The sequence below is a fragment of the Electrona antarctica genome, assembly GCF_951216825.1.
Source record: "Electrona antarctica genome assembly, chromosome: 2".
NCBI classification, from domain to species: domain Eukaryota; kingdom Metazoa; phylum Chordata; class Actinopteri; order Myctophiformes; family Myctophidae; genus Electrona; species Electrona antarctica.
The window spans coordinates 8,761,904-8,783,269 of NC_136807.1; the positions used below are offsets into that span (position 1 = coordinate 8,761,904).

Here is a 21,366-nt window from a genome sequence, read left to right on the forward strand (position 1 = left end):
TTTGTTACTTAACCCATTTTGACCTGAGATCAGATTCTAAAAATGTCTTCTACATCCTGACAGTTTTCAGAAAAAGCTATGTTTCTATGTCAGTCGTTCTTCGATAATAAAAAAAAAGCAGACCTACAAGCTCGTAGCGCGCCACTCGGTGGCGCGCTATGAGCTTGTAGATCTGCTATTTTTCAATAGCTAAAGCATAACATAATGCTAACACCAAAAGGGGTTCCCGGCCCAAAATTGGTTAAGACAAGCTTCTTCATTTTACCTCTGGGGGAGAAGAAAAACATGCATGTTTTGTAAATGCAAGACATGCATTATTTTCCCCCCTGTTGTGTTTCCATTAACGTTCAGGAAGCTGTCTACCTGCCAGCATAGCTTTTGTTTCAAAGGCCACCGTGGTCCTTTTAAAGTGGCTGTGACGGGGCTCATTACTGTGAAGATGGAGAATTAGCCTGCAATATTACCACGGGACATTTTTATCAACAAGATTAGAGGTTTAAGTCGCGTAGCTTAGATGCAGACCCATTTAACTCCGCTGGCCAATCGGGTGGCAGATAGCTGCTGAGACCATCAGATGCTTCAAGGACAAGGTCTCGGTTCAGTAGGTGTGGACACTCCCCAGGGAACAGGACAGGATACCCAGTAGTTTGTGTGTGGACACTCCCCAGGCCACAGGACAGGATACCCTTATCGAACATTTAGGAGGAAGAGGGGAGGTAAGGGCTAGATGTTTGTACACATGACGGTAACTGTGCGTTTGACAGGGAGGGTCTGTATTTAAGATGGTTGTTGTTCGAGCAGTCGAGCACTTAGTCAATTTGTGGGGTTCTTTGGAGTTGAAATGAGACGATAGAGGGGTTCTTTGTAGTTGAATCAGACGATAGAAAGGACCATGATTTAGTCCATTTGTAGTAGAAACAACTAATGGATTTAAATCATCAGTCATTTAAAAACAATTGACTTCTATTATGTTGATAAAACCAGAAAGGCCTGAGGATGGACAGTAGTAATGTACATGCATATTGTAATATTGACTTGCTTGTGATGCAGTCCTCATTTGTACCACTACTTAGATGGACTTGGAATAGTGGATTGATGCCAGTGTTCGGCATCTAATAGATTGATGGCATGTTCGGCATCCGGTTGGATTGATGTCGTGTTCGCAGGCGGTTTGTTTACCATCGGGCCGTCCTTAACAACAACGGACATTCTTCCAAGCCAGGAAGAGACCCGCTCTCATGGTGTTGCCACACATTTCCCCCCCAAGCTACACTTTTTAGTATTTTGTTTTCCATTTTGTCGCCTTTTGGAGAGTGAAAGTGTCTGGGCTAAGCACGTTGACCAGAGGATTGGGGTCAGCTGGGTGGCCACTGCTTTCAGGATCATCAGCAGGTTTTGTCTTAACCGGATTTGTCTTGGAGGAGCTGAATCAACTGTGTCCCAGGATTACAGGGATGACATTGGTGGAGGAGAATTTAGAGGCCTGTGTGACCAAAGGGCCAGACTGAGAGCTGAGAACTTTCACTTGAGCGCCTTTTGGACAACAACAAAACCGCTGGTCGAACTACGTGTGGGTTCCGCTCGCACAACGAAGCCCTAGTCGACCTCTTCGACAGTATGTTTCATGCGAGGCTTGTGTGTTTGTTTTTTTGCAACTTGCACGACTGTCAAGGAATGGCTCAGTCGTGGAGAGATATTTGTCTTAGCAGTTTGCTGCCGGTTTGGGAAGGGAGAGAGAAATAATATGTACAGCTTCTTCAAAATGATGGCCCTATAAGACGAGACAATGCTTGTTGTTAATCCATGCTGTAGCATGGGAATTTTAACTAATTTACATATTCAATTTGTTAGATTTATATGCGAATGGACATGAAAGAAATTCCAATCATCTAAATCGGTTGATATGATTAACTACTTAATCCCTATTTTACACGTCATTGTACAACAGTATTGCACCAAAATACAGAAAATAGCTGATGTACAAACTCACAATGCATTAGTTGATTAGTTGTACCGTGGCTATGTATGGTGACTATGCTCAGGCTATATTTATTTTTAATAAAAAAATAAGTAAAAAAGCTAATTTCAAATGTTGTCCATACAAAATAGCTTTTTTAAATTTAAAATGTATACATGTTTTTGTTTTATAATCAAATACATTGATTAGTTGCACACCTAATCGAGTACTCAAATACTTTAATTAAAATAAAATGTAAGAATAAGATCTGAAGTGAACACCCAAGTGTTCTGTGCTGGTAATATTTTTAAACCAATGATTAGTTCTGACTTGTCTGTCTGTCTGCACAGTAGGCTAGCCTCGTATTCACGGTACCACTCAATGTTCTCAAATCTGGGTACGCTAAAGGCTCATGCTGTCAGCTGACAATATTTTGAAACATTATATTAACCTGTTCAATGAACAATGTATTGAGAATCGGTATGAGAATTCTAACCATGTAAATGATATTGCTGTCAATGCCTGCCCATGCTATCGCCAAAACATCATTAAAGAAATGATGACTTGAAGTTTTGCGATGAAGAAATGTGATTGTTTGAATGCTGATATCCAAATGGAGTACGCATGCCGGATAGAAATTTCAGGCTAGCAAGGAGTTCTTGAGCTTTTTAGAAAGTCTTGGCTTTACAGAGCACGATTGCGGGGCTACAGTCCTGCAATTTGGAACGCTTGCTATATTACGTTAGAGTTAGTTCATTAACATTAAAGTGAGTGTTTTATACTTAATATCTGAGATTTCGGACTCTAGGCCTAACAGCAGTGTTTTGAATGATGTTTTACCTGGGTTCGTAGGCCACTTGCCTGTGTACTACACATTGCCGATAGATTTGAGATAAGTCGTGTGTGAGGTCAGTATATGTTGAGCTCATCCTCCTTCTCTCCTTCTCTCCCCCAGATCAGTAAAGAGTCAAGGCGGCGGAGCGAGGCACACCATTAGCAAAGGAAAATGAGTGAACTCGACGCGCTAAAAAAAGAGGCCGAGACACTCAAGACCCAGATCAAAGTAAGTCATCTTTTGTTTTGTTCATGCTTGCTTTTACCCTTATAAATGCACATGGCACGACTAAGTAGTAAATATGTATTTAAGTACAGTTGAGTTCTAAGCTTGCATAAATTGATTTAGTTATTAAAGGATTCAAGAGCAGTAACAACATCTACGCATGATGCCCACAAATTAAGCAAATTGTTTTTGCATTACAAGTAAAACTATGAATTACTAGGTATAATTTATATATATTCATATTAATGTTTTTGTATGTAGCGTTACCAAATGCCATAGTGAATAATAGTGTTAACGTGTGGCCTAACCCCCTATGATAACACAAACTATTGTTCATTGACCAGTGAAATATCCAGTTGAATATCTAATGACACTGATTGGAGGAGGTAGGGGTAGAAGGAGAAACAAAATTGTAGCTTAAACCCTGATTGGCTAGTCTACTGTATCTTCATGTTTGCCAGGAAAAGACATGGCAATAAAGATATGTTGCTAGGTGATACAGGTATTTACTTTTTTCATTTATTTTATTTATACATATGAATAAATCCTTATATCTAATGGAATAATGCGGCCCCTACTTTCCCCCTAAATCCTTCCATGTTGTCTACTACGTTACTAACCTGCTGATCAATATCCTGACTATACTGTATACCCCTCTGGTTCCCAAGCACTAGGCCCGGGACCCATTTGTGGGTCGTGGACACATTTCTATGTGGGTCCATTTATATTTTTGGTTTCTGACATTTAGCTTTTTAATATTTCAAAACATTGACAAAAAAAACATTCCCAAAAAAAAAAGCATGAATTCATGAATCGAAAAACAAATGTTTAAGAAGCGGTTAAAATAGTCGATCTACAAGCTCACAACGTGGCGCGAAGCGGCGCGTTGTGAGCTTGTAGATCTGCTATTTTCACTAGTTTGGCTCTTGTGGAGGCAGTTCTCTTTTGGATCACAGGCAAAAAAGTGTGGGAACCACTGCTATGCACTGTCTGTGAGGACGTTAGTACTAACCTGCTGATCAACAGCTTGGCTATGCTGTGAGAAAGTTAGTACTAACCTGCCGATCAACAGCTTGGCTATGCTGTGAGAAAGTTATCACTACCTCTTGTTACATATGTCACGGAGCATCACTCATTTATTGCCTCAGCTGTGTTGAATTCGCTTAGATTTCATTCAGATCAGCATTTATTTTTATGCCGAATGATTTGAAAAGTAAATATTACAGCCTCAAATATCTTAAAACCCGTTTAGATAGTACACACTGCCACGGGCGCAGACAAGGCATTTCTGGGGTAAACGGATACAATATATCACTATAAGCAAAGGAAGCAGCGAAGCAGCAGTGTTCACAGCTCCAGCCTATAGTAAGTGCTTGGGAGATGAGGCTTTGCGTCAGGTCAGACCAGCTCCTGTGTCTTGGTGGGTGATAACTGAAGCTGGGAGATGAGGCTTTGCGTCAGGTCAGACCAGCTCCTGTGTCTTGGTGGGTGATAACTGAAGCTGGGAGATGAGGCTTTGCGTCAGGTCAGACAAGCTCCTGTGTCTTGGTGGGTGATAACTGAAGCTGGGAGATGAGGCTTTGCGTCAGGTCAGACAAGCTCCTGTGTCTTGGTGGGTGATAACTGAAGCTGGGAGATGAGGCTTTGCGTCAGGTCAGACCAGCTCCTGTGTCTTGGTGGGTGATAACTGAAGCTGGGAGATGAGGCTTTGCGTCAGGTCAGACCAGCTCCTGTGTCTTGGTGGGTGATAACTGAAGCTGGGAGATGAGGCTTTGCGTCAGGTCAGACCAGCTCCTGTGTCTTGGTGGGTGATAACTGAAGCTGGGAGATGAGGCTTTGCGTCAGGTCAGACCAGCTCCTGTGTCTTGGTGGGTGATAACTGAAGCTGGGAGATGAGGCTTTGCGTCAGGTCAGACCAGCTCCTGTGTCTTGGTGGGTGATAACTGAAGCTGGGAGATGAGGCTTTGCGTCAGGTCAGACCAGCTCCTGTGTCTTGGTGGGTGATAACTGAAGCTGGGAGATGAGGCTTTGCGTCAGGTCAGACCAGCTCCTGTGTCTTGGTGGGTGATAACTGAAGCTGGGAGAGGAGGCTTTGCGTCAGGTCAGACCAGCTCCTGTGTCTTGGTGGGTGATAACTGAAGCTGGGAGATGAGGCTTTGCATCAGGTCAGACAAGCTCCTGTGTGTTGGTGGGTGATAACTGAAGCTGGGAGATGAGGCTTTGCGTCAGGTCAGACCAGCTCCTGTGTCTTGGTGGGTGATAACTGAAGCTGGGAGATGAGGCTTTGCGTCAGGTCAGACCAGCTCCTGTGTCTTGGTGGGTGATAACTGAAGCTGGGAGATGAGGCTTTGCATCAGGTCAGACCAGCTCCTGTGTCTTGGTGGGTGATAACTGAAGCTGGGAGATGAGGCTTTGCGTCAGGTCAGACCAGCTCCTGTGTCTTGGTGGGTGATAACTGAAGCTGTTAGATGAGGCTTTGCGTCAGGTCAGACAAGCTCCTGTGTCTTGGTGGGTGATAACTGAAGCTGGGAGATGAGGCTTTGCGTCAGGTCAGACCAGCTCCTGTGTCTTGGTGGGTGATAACTGAAGCTGTTAGATGAGGCTTTGCGTCAGGTCAGACCAGCTCCTGTGTCTTGGTGGGTGATAACTGAAGCTAGCAGAGTGTTCATGTTAATTGGTGTTGTATCTAAAAGGTATAGTAGTCTTTGAAAGACAAAAAGGTGGCCGCACACACACTCTTTTTTTTTGTCTTTCAAACACTATACATTTCTGATTATTCTGCTGTGGACCAGCACCACTACAAGGATTGGTGTGCATAGCATCCTTTTGCACAGAATTGGTGTTTTATGTCATAGACATTTACTGATGGAGGCCACGTGCAGTCTGAGATCTCCATCAGAGCCACACCTTTCCCATGTGAATCCCGAGAATGAGATCCACATTATTTCAGACCCTCCAGAAAAACACGTGCAAAGATCACATCTCCATAGTCGTATGATCAACACGGAACTGTCCGATTTCTCGTATTCCATCCTGATTGACTAAGATTAATAATAATTCATCTTCACAGGTCTGTTCAACACCAACAACAAAACCAACACATAGTACAGAAAAACATAACACCAAGACAAACAAAAACATGAGGTCCCCACTGTGTACAGAACCATCCTATGCGCGGGGCAGTTTGTTTAATGCCGCGATGGCTGAGGGGACAAAACTCCTATTGGCATCTAAAGTTTGCAGGAGTGGCTTGTTTTGAACATCGTGCCACACATCATGAACGCAGCGTCTAATTGCTGTGAAACACATTCGCACGAGGCCGAAATGCAGAAGAAATGCTACCCTTTTTGCATTGTCCAGGAGGCCTTTTTTTCAAATGTTAGACAGCACTGCTAAATTGACTTGGCATTGTAATGTTCACAGCTTTTAGGGTCACCATCACAGGCCACTTAGTGACCTCTTGATCTGATGTCGATTGGTTGCTAATATCCACATCTGAAGGTGCACAGTAAACAAGTGTACAAAAAGTCCATTTGGTTACTCTCAATTATAAACGGATGAATACCACTGTGTACAGTACATGTATAAGGGACTTGTGAACTCATAATTACACCTGTCAATGTCAAGTTTTAATTGTTTTATCGCAATTAAGAATTCGTTTTGAGGTCCGGAAAAAAAAGTGACGTCCTGGCGTCGGTGGCACAGGCCTGATAATTGTCATCGGTGATTAACCCATTCAGAACGGGAACCCCTTTTGGTGTTTTTAGCATTATGTCCCACTTTAGCTATTGAAAAATAGCAGATCTACAAGCTCATAGTGCCGCGCTACGAGCTTGTAGGTCTGCTATTTTTGAAAAATCGTGAACATGTGGCGCAAATTTGGAATATATATTCTTTCAGAGCGAACATTTTTTACTCAAATCGTTGCTATTAGATATTTTCAGATGGGGGTCAGTGGCAGAGGTCCTTGACATGAAATATTTTGAGAACCACTGACATAGAAACATAGGGTTTTTCAGAGAACTGTCAGGATTTAGAAGGCATTTGTAGAATCGATGGTAGGTTTAAAATGGGTTAAAATGCGTTCCCTGCTGGATGTGGAACTAGGCTGACTCCGATGGGACGAGGAAGCCAGTACATGCTAGATGTTCCACGGTGCCAGCCAGGTCCAAACTGACATTTAGGAACCCAGTACATGCTAGATGTTCCACGGTGCCAGCCAGGTCCAAACTGACAGTACATGCTAGATGTTCCACGGTGCCAGCCAGGTCCAAACTGACAGTACATGCTAGATGTTCCACGGTGCCAGCCAGGTCCAAACTGACAGTACATGCTAGATGTTCCACGGTGCCAGCCAGGTCCAAACTGACAGTACATGCTAGATGTTCCACGGTGCCAGCCAGGTCCAAACTGACAGTACATGCTAGATGTTCCACGGTGCCAGCCAGGTCCAAACTGACAGTACATGCTAGATGTTCCACGGTGCCAGCCAGGTCCAAACTGACATTTTACTTGAGGATTCATTGTCATAAAAAAACTATTGTTAACCCATTTAGGCCTGACCTCGAAATTTAAAATAAATCTTCTAAATCGTCCAGTTTTCTGAAATAAATATTTTCACGATTTTTCAAAAATAGCAGACCTACAAGCTCGTAGCGCGCCGCTCGGTGGCGCGCTATGAGCTTGTAGATCTGCTATTTTTCAATAGCTAAATTATAACATAATGTTTAAAACACCAAAAGGGGTTCCCACCCAAAATGGGTTAATTAATTAATTAAATTGTGTTTTTGGCATTGAACAATGGAGTAAAATTCATATTTCTGTATGCCTTTTTTAGGTTTGGAAACAAAAATTGCCCAGGGCAGATATGACATGTTGCATCACAATGCGTGTGCAATCATCTGCCATTCCATTATTTTTGAAAATGTACGACACTGACATGTTTTGAACATAGAAAACGATTATGCTAAATATTTGCGACCATCCCAAATAATTGTGACTAGGCGATCTTGTAATAATTGCCTAGCTATGATGACGCCTGTGCTGAGGTGGTTTTCACACAGATTATGATGTGTTTGTGTCACTGTGTTTTCAGGATGCCAGGAAATCCATGAATGATGCGACCCTCGCTGGGGTAAGATGCCGGAACCGTATTTAATAAAATGTTATAATTTATATCATTTTTAAATGTTTTTTTGTGGCCTTTATTTTAATGAAGGGATAGACAGTAGGCTGACGGGAGGTGGGGGGGGGGGGGGGGGGGGTGACATGCAGTGAGGGCCGTCGGGATCAGGAGTCGAACCCGCGGCACACTGCCAGACTGGATTACCAGCCAAGGTGCCTGGACCGCTGAGCCACGGCCCGGGCCTATTAAATACATTTTGACAGTACGAACAGGTCACAATACCATTTTACCATCATCTAAATTCAAGTTTTTACTGTATAAATTAGAGATTCAGTGTTGTATTATAATTATCAAAAGATGCTGTAGCCTCCAAGCATAGCTTTACGATACTCTGTCTGTCTGTCCAAGTGGGGACCAAAAATCCCCTGTGTGGTCTCCTATGGGTCATTCTCATGGCTATGAAATATTTTAGAGGCAAGGTTACAATTAGAGAAAGACTGAGGTTGAAGTTATGATTAGGTATTAAGGAGAGGGGTTAGGATTAAAAATGAAAAAGAAAAAAAAAGATACAAATTACATAAAAGATTTAAAAAAATGCTTTTTTAGCAAGGATAAAAAAAATACAAATGTTTGTTTCTGCATGTGGGTGACTTTTAAGGGCCGATTCATACTCCTATTTTACTGTTGTAGGAGCCGAAATGATTTCGGCTCGTCAGAAATGTATTAATTTATTCGGCTCTAAAAGTATGAATCGCGCCTTACACTGAAAAACTACTTGACTTGACATACTGTAACGTAGCCACATTATGTCGAGGCCACTGGGACAGGAGGTCTCTGACTACACTAGGTATGAGGTCTGACTATACACTAGGTATGAGGTCTGACTATACACCAGGTATGAGGTCTGACTATACACTAGGTATGAGGTCTGACTATACACCAGGTATGAGGTCTGACTATACACTAGGTCTCTGACTACACCAGGTATGAGGTCTGACTATACACCAGGTATGAGGTCTGACTATACACCAGGTATGAGGTCTGACTATACACCAGGTATGAGGTCTGACTATACACCAGGTATGAGGTCTGACTATACACCAGGTATGAGGTCTGACTATACACCAGGTATGAGGTCTGACTATACACCAGGTATGAGGTCTGACTATACACCAGGTATGAGGTCTGACTATACACTAGGTGCTCCATTTTCGTTACCACTAAACCCCTTATCCCTAAACTTCTTTGGCTTTTTTTTATTATTTTGAAAAACATTTTGAATAGCTATTCAAAAATGTTTCGCAAAATAGTAAAAGAAAGGCAAAGAAGTTTAGGGATAAGGGGTTTAGCGGTGACGAAAATGGAGCCCTAGGTCTATGACTTAATTGTTGCCTCAAAGTAATTTTGTCTGTCTCTCCATGTATCCTTCCAGGTCGCATCTGGTGTCGAACCTGTCGGCCGAATTCAGATGAAGACCAGACGGATACTGAAGGGGCATCTGGCTAAAATCTATGCCATGCACTGGAACACTGACTCAAAGTAATTTCATTCAGGCACAATGTAGCAGGTGTGCTGCTGTAGTGTGTGTGCTGTAGTGTAGTGTGCTGCTGTCCACAGAGAACATGTTGGCACAAACCAGTCCCCTGGCAAACTGCTTTGACACCTCAGTGTGCGGCAGAGTCTCTCTCATTTTCCAAGCCTCACCTTTACCACTGAGCTCACCAATGCTTGCTTAGACCTAGATAACTTAATTTCTCCCCCCCCCTTGTAGTGTTTGTGATTTCTGTGTCTCTGAAGGGACCATAACCATGTAAACCCTCGATAGAGGGTATGCGCGGGACATTATCGTCATACCCGGAAGTTATGCGGGAACGCCTACTGAGTGGCAAAAAAAAAACTTCCTGGCCTTGACAGCCCCTACATCCAAACAGAAAAGTCCTATCTGATTGCATTCAACGACATTCTGGGCGGGAAGCCCTTTTGGTGTTTTAAGCATTATGTTATGCTTTAGCTGTTGAAAAATAGCAGATCTACAAGCTCATAGTGCGGCACCGAGTGCCGCGCTATAAGCTTGTAGATCTGCTATTTTTGGAAAATCATGAGAATGTGGCGCAAATCTTTGTTTATATATCCTTTCAGAGTGAACATTTTTAACTCAAATCTTTGCTTCTGGGCGGGGGCCCTGGAACTACATATTTTCAAATGGGGGTCCGCGGCCAAATACAGATAATTCTGGGGGTCCTTGATGTGAAAAAGGGTGAGCACCACTGACATAGGATCATTTTTTAGATTCGTCCTCAGGTCTAAATTGGTTAAATGTTAAACTCACTTTGCCACTCGATTTGCCACTCACTTTATGCATGCGCATACCCTCTACACACTACTTGACCCTCTATACTTGACCTAAGTTGACTTCCATATGTTTTTGAGCGGCGCACACCTCTCTAATGACTGGCTGCGTGTGTCCCTATGCATGTCTGTTTGGAGTATCAAGTATCAACAGCTGCAATATCGCTGGGTGACCTACCTTCAAGTGGCACTGTTGAGCTTCACACTGTGCACTATATAGCTATTAAAATCGTACTGTACAGAACTGTACAGAGAGAACAGTACACAGTACAGAACACCGTACGGTACAGTACAGACTATAGTACAGTACAGTAACTATGCCAATACAAGTATAGTTGCACCGCTCAGTTCACACAGGTGTGAGGTTTTTTTGTTTCCTCCTACAGACCTATAGCCTGGCTAATAAGCCAGACTCAAATCACACTGTCGTGTGGTATTTGAGTCTGGAGATGCTGTGTATGGATCTTGTTTCCCGGGGGGCGGGTTCAAACATTTTCTCTTTGACGCAATTGGTCAGAGCTACTGTCAGTCAAAGGTCTCAAGCATTGAACGTCACTGTACCAAAGCCCGCCCATATTGCATACCGTGTCCCGATTGGCCACACCAGTTCTCTGGTGTAGGAAATGGGCGTACAATTGAGCCTCTCCAGACCGTAATCCGCCGGCAGGCAATTACTTTTTTGCCAACGGCTGATTCGGTCTGGCTTATTAGCCAGGCTAACAGACCTACACCAAACGCCTTTGCCAAAAGAAGCTGATCTACAAGCTCACAACATGTCTATTTTTGCCAAATGTGAGATTATGATGAGAGATGCTAGAGTTCATCTTTAGGTCTGTATTGATCCACCTGCCGTGGTGCAGCCAGCCACTCAGAATGCAGGGCAGAAAGAACAGTGATCTATCGGCCCCCTATGTCGTCGCTACTATTTTTAGTACCCTAGTCAGTGACTCCACTTGAATTTGCAGAGACAGAGATTAAACCTATCCTACTGGCAAAAGATAGCCATCACATAGCCGTCTCTGACCAATGCTGATACCATTAACTACCACCTACTGTACTCGATGGACTTTAACATGCATCAACAGTTCACCTTTTTCTTTTTCTTTTTAACTAAAAGGCTAGGGTTTTCCTGTGTAGACGCTATAGCTTAGCTCAAAGCTAAAGACTAAAACTGACCTTATTAGCGTTTAAAGCTGCTAACATACTTCATATTGGCAGATAATGTTTGTTTTTACTCCCTTAAAATCTTTGTTCGCAAGTCTTTTAGTAACTTTGAAAGTGTCAAAGACTATATTCAGCGGTTCTAAGATAAACAAAAGAAATATTTTAAATGAAACATTTCCAATCAGTAAATGTAGCCCCCATCGCTGTGCTAATCTAGCAAGGTGAGAGCTAATTAATTCTTCTTCAACGTTATTGGAGTGTGTTTGGAAAGTCAGATAATGCGTTGCAATCTCCGCTAAGCATCTTACTCGGGCAGAAAAAGAGTGGAGCGTGACAGTGGTTCAAGGGAAAACTTTGGCAAACAAATCCCTTTTTTTTCCCGGGGTCAACTGATAGGGCTTGAATTTAGGACAAAGGTCAGGCCCGTTGCAGCAAAATCACTAAATCAGTAGATTTTTTTTACTCATATGCCACATGGTAACAAATGGTCTTTTTCTAAACGCAATGAGTGACAGTTGTCCTCTTAGGAGTAGGACTACTGGTGCTCACCAGACTGCTCCTCTCACCATCCTTGGCCTGTCGAGCATTTCCAGAGCCTTTAACTTCGGACTGAGCTCCTGCACAACGGCTTTTGTTTGCACATCAGGTCTGGGGAGCTGATGATGTAATACTGTGCTGCATTTGCTCTCTCATCACAAAATGATGAGATGAGCGATGGGAGCCACCGTTGGGGGACCCGTCCGTCGCTGTGGTTACTCCCGTTTTGATTCGCCCAGGTAGCAACCGACGGCAGCCACACTGACTGACGGGGCACCTGGGAGCTCTCTATAAAAGGCAACAATAACATGGTGCAACTGAAGCCTGCATCTGTACCAAAAGCTGTCCTCGCTGTCGTCACGACATTTCTTCCAGTTAAATTTACACTGGACTCAATAGAGGGTATGCGCATGCTTAAAGTGAATGGCACATCGAGTGGCAAATCGAGTGGCAAAGCAACATGCAAAGTGAGTTTAACATAGTTTAACGTTGTTTAATGCAATCAGACTCTTTTTGGATGCATGGGCTGTCAAGGCCAGAAAGTAGGTTTTTGCCACTCAGTAGGCATTCCTGCATAACTTCCGGGTTTGATGATGATGTCACACGCATACCCTCTATACTAGTGGGTACTGTCTGTGGGCACTGGCCCACCACTACCGAGGTGGTCTACTCGGGGGTTTTGGTGGCCCACCACTACCGAGGTGGTCTACTCGGGTGTTTTGGTGGTCCACCACTACCGAGGTGGTCTACTCGGGTGTTTTGGTGGCCCACCACTACCGAGGTGGTCTACTCGGGTGTTTTGGTGGTCCACCACTACCGAGGTGGTCTACTCGGGTGTTTTGGTGGTCCACCACTACCGAGGTGGTCTACTCGGGTGTTTTGGTGGCCCACCACTACCGAGGTGGTCTACTCGGGTGTTTTGGTGGTCCACCACTACCGAGGTGGTCTACTCGGGTGTTTTGGTGGTCCACCACTACCGAGGTGGTCTACTCGGGTGTTTTGGTGGTCCACCACTACCGAGGTGGTCTACTCGGGTGTTTTGGTGGTCCACCACTACCGAGGTGGTCTACTCGGGTGTTTTGGTGGCCCACCACTACCGAGGTGGTCTACTCGGGTGTTTTGGTGGTCCACCACTACCGAGGTGGTCTACTCGGGTGTTTTGGTGGTCCACCACTACCGAGGTGGTCTACTCGGGTGTTTTGGTGGCCCACCACTACCGAGGTGGTCTACTCGGGTGTTTTGGTGGCCCACCACTACCGAGGTGGTCTACTCGGGTGTTTTGGTGGCCCACCACTACCGAGGTGGTCTACTCGGGTGTTTACTGGCCCACCACTACCGAGGTGGTCTACTCGGGTGTTTTGGTGGTCCACCACTACCGAGGTGGTCTACTCGGGTGTTTTGGTGGCCCACCACTACCGAGGTGGTCTACTCGGGTGTTTTGGTGGTCCACCACTACCGAGGTGGTCTACTCGGGTGTTTTGGTGGTCCACCACTACCGAGGTGGTCTACTCGGGTGTTTTGGTGGTCCACCACTACCGAGGTGGTCTACTCGGGTGTTTTGGTGGTGCTGCACTTTGGACCTGGCGCCCCTATTTTGGGCATTTGGGCAAAACATTTTCAATGTATTTCTAAAATCTACAACACAACGCCTTGTGAACTTGTAGATTGGCTATTTTTGAAATGGCACTTCAGTGGTTAATCAGTCCAACTAACACTAAGATATTTAATAATAAGCAACACTCCTTTTAATAGTATATTCTGTCTTATTACAGTAGACAGGGCGAGTTAAGTAAAGAAATGCACCTGTGCACCTCAGTAAATGCATATCATAAACCTATGTGTGAGCAGGTAGATGCCTGGGGAACATTGACGTGGCAGCTCTTGAGGATACCGGGTTGTGCTTGTGCGTCATTTTGGACTGATGGTGGGATTGGCGGCTGTTTGAAGGAAAACTTTAATCGTTGTTGTTGTTGTTGTTTTTTGTCTCATTCAGGCTTATGGTTAGTGCCTCCCAGGATGGCAAACTCATTATTTGGGACACCTACACCACAAACAAGGTAGGAACGGCCATCATTCTTAAAGGTAGTAGTTGTACTTGTAGATGTGCCATTTTTTTTAAATCGTGAAAATGTGGCTCTTATCTTTGCTTCTGGGGGGGCATGGAATAACATATTTTCAGATTATTAGATAATTGTTGGGGTCATTGACATGAAATAGTTTGAAAACCACTGATATACTGTAGGTACATAGGTTTTTCAGAAAACTGATGATTTTGAAGACATTTTGTAGAATCTGTAGAGTCCTAAATGGGTTAAAACCCATTTTGGAGGAACCCCTTTTGGTGTAAGCATTATGTTATGCTTTAGCTATTGAAAAATAGTAGATCTGGTCTGCTATTTTTGAAGAATCGAAGAACCACTGACATAGAAACATAGCTTTTTCAGAAAACTGTCGGGATGTAGAAGACATTTTTAGAATCTGATCTCAGGTCAAAATGGGTTAAGGCATCATGTGCCAAACAATGGTAGTGGCTTGGTGGGCTTGGTGGGTTTGGTGGGCTTGGTGGGTTTGGTGGGCTTGGTGGGTTTGGTGGGCTTGGTGGGTTTGGTGGGCTTGGTGGGTTTGGTGGGCTTGGTGGGTTTGGTGGGCTTGGTGGGTTTGGTGGGTTTGGTGGGCTTGGTGGGTTTTGTGGGCTTGGTGGGTTTGGTGGGTTTGGTGGGCTTGGTGGGCTTGGTAGGTTTGGTGGGCTTGGTGGGCTTGGTGGGCTTGGTAGGTTTGGTGGGCTTGGTGGGTTTGGTGGGCTTGGTGGGTTTGGTGGGCTTGGTGGGTTTGGTGGGCTTGGTGGGCTTGGTGGGCTTGGTGGGTTTGGTGGGTTTGGTGGGCTTGGTGGGCTTGGTGGGCTTGGTGGGCTTGGTGGGCTTGGTGGGCTTGGTGGGCTTGGTGGGCTTGGTGGGCTTGGTGGGCTTGGTGGGCTTGGTGGGCTTGGTGGGTTTGGTGGGCTTGGTGGGTTTGGTGGGCTTGGTAGGTTTGGTGGGCTTGGTGGGTTTGGTGGGCTTGGTGGGTTTGGTGGGCTTGGTGGGCTTGGTGGGCTTGGTGGGTTTGGTGGGTTTGGTGGGCTTGGTGGGTTTGGTGGGCTTGGTGGGTTTGGTGGGCTTGGTGGGTTTGGTGGGTTTGGTGGGCTTGGTGGGTTTGGTGGGCTTGGTGGGTTTGGTGGGTTTGGTGGGCTTGGTGGGCTTGGTAGGTTTGGTGGGCTTGGTGGGTTTGGTGGGCTTGGTGGGCTTGGTGGGTTTGGTGGGCTTGGTGGGCTTGGTAGGTTTGGTGGGCTTGGTGGGTTTGGTGGGTTTGGTGGGCTTGGTGGGTTTGGTGGGCTTGGTGGGCTTGGTGGGCTTGGTGGGCTTGGTAGGTTTGGTGGGTTTGGTAGGCTTGGTGGGTTTGGTGGGTTTGGTGGGTTTGGTGGGTTTGGTGGGCTTGGTGGCTTGGTGGGCTTGGTGGGCTTGGTGGGCTTGGTGGGCTTGGTGGGTTTGGTGGGCTTGGTGGGCTTGGTGGGTTTGGTAGGTTTGGTGGGTTTGGTGGGTTTGGTGGGCTTGGTGGGCTTGGTGGGTTTGGTGGGTTTGGTGGGTTTGGTGGGTTTGGTGGGCTTGGTAGGTTTGGTGGGTTTGGTGGGCTTGGTGGGCTTGGTGGGCTTGGTGGGCTTGGTGGATTTGGTAGGTTTGGTGGGCTTGGTGGGTTTGGTGGGCTTGGTAGGTTTGGTGGGCTTGGTGGGTTTGGTGGGCTTGGTGGGCTTGGTGGGTTTGGTGGGCTTGGTGGGTTTGGTGGGTTTGGTGGGCTTGGTGGGTTTGGTGGGCTTGGTAGGTTTGGTGGGCTTGGTGGGTTTGGTGGGCTTGGTAGGTTTGGTGGGCTTGGTGGGTTTGGTGGGTTTGGTGGGTTTGGTGGGCTTGGTGGGTTTGGTGGGCTTGGTAGGTTTGGTGGGCTTGGTGGGCTTGGTGGGCTTGGTGGATTTGGTAGGTTTGGTGGGCTTGGTGGGTTTGGTGGGCTTGGTAGGTTTGGTGGGCTTGGTGGGTTTGGTGGGCTTGGTGGGCTTGGTGGGTTTGGTGGGTTTGGTGGGCTTGGTGGGCTTGGTAGGTTTGGTGGGTTTGGTGGGTTTGGTAGGCTTGGTGGGTTTGGTGGGTTTGGTGGGTTTGGTGGGCTTGGTGGGCTTGGTGGGTTTGGTAGGTTTGGTGGGTTTGGTGGGTTTGGTGGGCTTGGTGGGCTTGGTGGGTTTGGTGGGTTTGGTGGGTTTGGTGGGCTTGGTGGGTTTGGTGGGCTTGGTAGGTTTGGTGGGTTTGGTGGGCTTGGTGGGCTTGGTGGGTTTGGTGGGCTTGGTGGGTTTGGTGGGTTTGGTGGGTTTGGTTGGCTTGGTGGGTTTGGTGGGCTTGGTGGGTTTGGTGGGCTTGGTGGGTTTGGTGGGCTTGGTGGGTTTGGTGGGCTTGGTGGGCTTGGTGGGCCCTTTACTGTGTACTTGAAATTAGGGATGCCCCGATACACTTTTTTCGCTTCCGATCCGATCCTGATACCTCAATTTCTGTGTTAGCCGATACCTATACCGAATACCGATACTGAATACCGATACCAGTGTCGTGATTTCAGGTTGTGTTTATAGCTATCTAGCTATATATCTCGTGTTGTGTTTATAGCAGACTCCTCACTCAAATGTGCACTTGCAGTTTGGGCAACTCCAAAGCAAATTCCACATTTCCCAACATTTTATTTACCTGCCATAGTGTCAACCCCTTACCCCTGTGTCGGATCTGTGGTTAGACTGGCATTTTCACCGATACCGATATGACCCGATATGACAAATAAGGGCCGATCCGATACTTTTCCCGATACCGATACAGTATCGGGACATCTCTACTTGAAATGTATACATGTTCTATCTAGAGTTCTAGGCTCTCATTGCATAATCGTTGCTGTCCGGAAGAAACCACCCAATTCCATTTTTGAGGTTTTTTCCTTTTTTTCTTTTTCTTTTTTTCATAAATCAATGCTATTGAACACCCTTTACATCTGTGTGTTGGTTAAAAAAAATTAAACCAATGGAAAGTATTAAAAAGTGCTTTGGGTGAAAACCTCCTAAATCCATTGGAGGTGGTTTTTCTTCCAGACAGCAGAGCTATCCTATTTTTGTCTTTGGACCAACTACCCAGGGTCCATTTTTACACAGTTTCACAATGTCTGTCCTGATGAATGTCTAACGACCAAAAAGTCGACCTAATAAAATAAAAAAATAAAAAAGAATTGCAAGTTCCAGACAGTGTTCATTGCGCTGCAACGCACTGTGAGCTTGTAGATCGGCCATTTTCAGAATGCAACCAAGTATAAAATCGGCCATTACGACACCATTAACCCTCTTATGGCCACCCTAATTAACAGTGGATTGTGCCTTCTACCTGCACTATTCATATGTTTAATTAACAGTGGATTGTGCCTTCTACCTGCACTATTCATATGTTTAATTAACAGTGGATTGAGCCTTCTACCTGCACTATTCATATGTTTAATTAACAGTGGATTGAGCCTTCTACCTGCACTATTCATATGTTTAATTAACAGTGGATTGTGCCTTCTACCTGCACTATTCATATGTTTAATTAACAGTGGATTGAGCCTTCTACCTGCACTATTCATATGTTTAATTAACAGTGGATTGTGCCTTCTACCTGCACTATTCATATGTTTAATTAACAGTGGATTGTGCCTTCTACCTGCACTATTCATATGTTTAATTAACAGTGGATTGTGCCTTCTACCTGCACTATTCATATGTTTAATTAACAGTGGATTGTGCCTTCTACCTGCACTATTCATATGTTTAATTAACAGTGGATTGTGCCTTCTACCTGCACTATTCACATGTTTAATTAACAGTGGATTGTGCCTTCTACCTGCACTATTCATATGTTTAATTAACAGTGGATTGTGCCTTCTACCTGCACTATTCATATGTTTAATTAACAGTGGATTGTGCCTTCTACCTGCACTATTCATATGTTTAATTAACAGTGGATTGTGCCTTCTACCTGCACTATTCATGTTTAATTAACAGTGGATTGTGCCTTCTACCTGCACTATTCACATGTTTAATTAACAGTGGATTGTGCCTTCTACCTGCACTATTCATATGTTTAATTAACAGTGGATTGTGCCTTCTACCTGCACTATTCATATGTTTAATTCATCATTTTAATGCCAATAGAAAAATCTTTGACATACACACTATATCTCATTCTAACACGGTAATCCTATAGTATTAGACACTGAGTCCTGATGGTGGCGGTAACTTCACCATTATGCCGATTTTGACCGAATAGAGGGAATCTGGCGAGGTAATTTCCGGTCAGCTGATCACAACATCCGCTAGCCGTGTTACACAGTCAGATGTCCGGGATGCTAAGCTATCATCGTTTATTTTAATAACTAAGTCAAATTAAGCTCTAATCAAGCCCCAAATATTGCATTTTACGCAGCGATGCACATAAATACCGCACGCGTGCGTGCGAGCGAGAGTGTGCACGCGAGGATTTTGGCCGGTTTTAGGTAGATTACATCGGCCGAACAAGCCAAACAAGCTAAAGTTTGCTACATTAAGCCCCCGATTATAGGGAATAAAGCAATTACGTCATTTACGTCAAGGGTAATGAGGGATATTTTGATTCATTACGTCAATTACGTCAATAAATTGTAGATTTAGTCAACTAAAATCACTAAACCCTAAAATATTTCAGATGACTAAAATGTGACTAAAAACTAAGTGGGAATTTTATTCCAGAGACTATGACTAAAACTAAATTAAAATTTGCTGTCAAAAACACACACTAGTTGAATTGAAGGATTTAGGATTTGTACCATGTTTAAATAATATTCCATTCCTCCAGATGCACGCCATCCCCCTCAAATCATCCTGGGTAATGACGTGCGCCTACTCACCCTCCGGCAACTTCGTGGCTTGCGGAGGGCTGGACAACCTCTGCTCCATCTACAACCTGAGGGCGGCGGCGGTGCGCGTCACCCGCGAGTTGGAGGGACATTCAGGTGAGCGGGGCGGGCCCAGCTAAGATGTACCAAGATGTGCTTTTGTATAGTCTGAAAACTCACCTCTTCAGACTCCCATCTTAGCCCGTAGCACTTGGCTGTAGCTGCGTAGCAGTCTTGCACTAGCCTCGACGACCTTACAGGCACGTATGCAAAGACTAAACGTATGCAATTTAGATAGCATTTTATGTAGACATATAACTCTATAATGTATACTCATAGCTTCACTGTTATTAGACAGATATTAGGTTCTTATTTCTATGTGCTTGATGTATTACATTGTGTTGTTCTACTAAATTGAAACTTTGACAGGAAAAGACTCGCTCACCGAGTGAAAATAGAAGTAAACCACCTTAAACTGAGACTTAGGAAAATATTTTTTCTTTATTTTATCATGCTCATAAAGTGCTCTGTGCTCAAAGTGCAATTAAAAAGCAAACGTTTCGGTCCTAGGACCTTCGTCAGTGCTATATGTCCTAGGAGGTCCTAGGACCGAAACGTTTGCTTTTTAATTGCACTTTGAGCACAGAGCACTTTATGAGCATTATAAAATAAAGTCTCCGTTTAAGGAGTTTTACTTCTATTTTCTATACGGTGAGCGAGTCTTTTCCTGTCAAAGTTTCCCTTATGTTTTTGAGACCACCGCTACCGTAGTCAAGTTTGGAAAGAAAAAAAGGACGAAGAAAGGTGCAGTTTTCTCAGTTCTACTAAATTGGAAATTGTACGCTAACACACGCAAGCTCCAATCAGAGTACCAGGTTTCCCTTGCTGTTCTCAACTGAAGCCTTAAGCCTTGTCCTTAAAAAAATAAAACCACAGCCTTATTTTTGCTGTACCGTGTTTATCAGCACCTCCCAATGGGCTCTATGCATGCACGCCATTTTGGAAAGAACTTGGGCCACTACCCTACTTCCTTCACAGGTGTTGCCGATGATTCCAATAGAGGGTATGCGCGTGACATCATCATCAAACCCGGAAGTTATGCAGGAATGCCTAATGAGTGGCAAAAAACTACTTTCTGGCCTTGACAGTAGCCCATACACCAAACAGAAAAGTCCTATCTGATTGCATTAAACAACATTAAACAATGTTAAACTCACTTTTCCTGTTGCTTTGCCACTCGATTTGCCACTCGATGTGCCATTCACTTTAAGCATGCGCATACTCTCTAATGAAGGCTCTGTTCCATTCTGGTCAAACAGCTTCCTGGTGCTGTTATTGTGCGTGTTGGCTCACTGGAAACTCTCTGCAAAGTGTCCTTGAGTGAGTTTCAAATGGCCCCGTACGGGTGTGTAACTCTCAGAGTTATGGGGGTCCTTGAAATTTAAAAAAGTTTGAGAACCACTGCACACTAAATGGAACAGAGCCTTAATGAATTAGTATCATCGGTAACACTTGTGAAGGAAGTAAGAAAATGGCCCGGAAGTAGGAAGAGTTATTCTGTCTGCATATAGCCCATTGAGTAGCCTAGTCTCGCGTTGCCAGACTGTTGCCTCTCGCAATTTCCAAATGCTTCCGTCATACAGTCTGGAGCGATGGAAAAGCTATCATGAGTAAAATATAAAGTGGAAGTGGAGCCTCCTCCCCACTTCCGTTTCGTCTTTACAGTCACGCAAATTTATCCTAATATAAATAGAAAACATCTAAGAATATATAGCTTGTTGCTTAGAAGAAAAGGAAATAAAAATAAATAAATGTAGCCTAAAGATATTTTAAAATATATTTTCGTGAACGGAAATGGCAGCTTCCTTACTTGGATTTCGGGAGGTGTAGTTCCAGTCTCTATATAGCATTGGGAGATTGTGGAATAGTTGTCTGGCTACGCGAAACTACCCATCGAGTGACCCGTCTTCAACTCATTACCATCAGGTTACCTGTCCTGCGCTCGCTTTATTGATGACACCAAAATCCTCACTACCTCTGGAGACACCAGCTGGTGAGTAGAGAGCACTGCACCCACACTGCTGAGGATGATACTGCTGCTGGCACTTCACATTTCCACCTTTTTTTGTTTGTGTGAATTCCTATAGTTTGTCCCCAAAGATATACAAAATAATAATAAATATCCAAAGCGCTCAAATTATGAGACCAGTATAGGACACA

At 44.6% G+C, this 21,366-nt stretch overlaps 1 protein-coding gene across 2 annotated transcripts in view; it reads left to right on the forward strand.

The window, feature by feature from the left end:
- Positions 1 to 577: 577 nt before the first annotated feature.
- Positions 578 to 21,366, forward strand: part of LOC306936275 (guanine nucleotide-binding protein G(I)/G(S)/G(T) subunit beta-1-like) — a 35,954-nt gene continuing 15,165 nt past the window's right edge. The window contains exons 1-7 of one of the 2 annotated variants that reach the window (XM_079519763.1): positions 578 to 713; positions 2,911 to 3,020; positions 8,113 to 8,151; positions 9,575 to 9,681; positions 14,186 to 14,249; positions 19,107 to 19,263; positions 21,133 to 21,199. In XM_079519763.1, the coding sequence (XP_079375889.1) occupies positions 2,964 to 3,020; positions 8,113 to 8,151; positions 9,575 to 9,681; positions 14,186 to 14,249; positions 19,107 to 19,263; positions 21,133 to 21,199 (491 nt within the window). In that variant the 5' untranslated portion in view covers positions 578 to 713; positions 2,911 to 2,963. Of the gene's footprint in view, positions 714 to 1,491; positions 1,616 to 2,910; positions 3,021 to 8,112; positions 8,152 to 9,574; positions 9,682 to 14,185; positions 14,250 to 19,106; positions 19,264 to 21,132; positions 21,200 to 21,366 lie in introns of those variants that run through there. The other variant, XM_079519764.1, reaches the window with a different exon arrangement.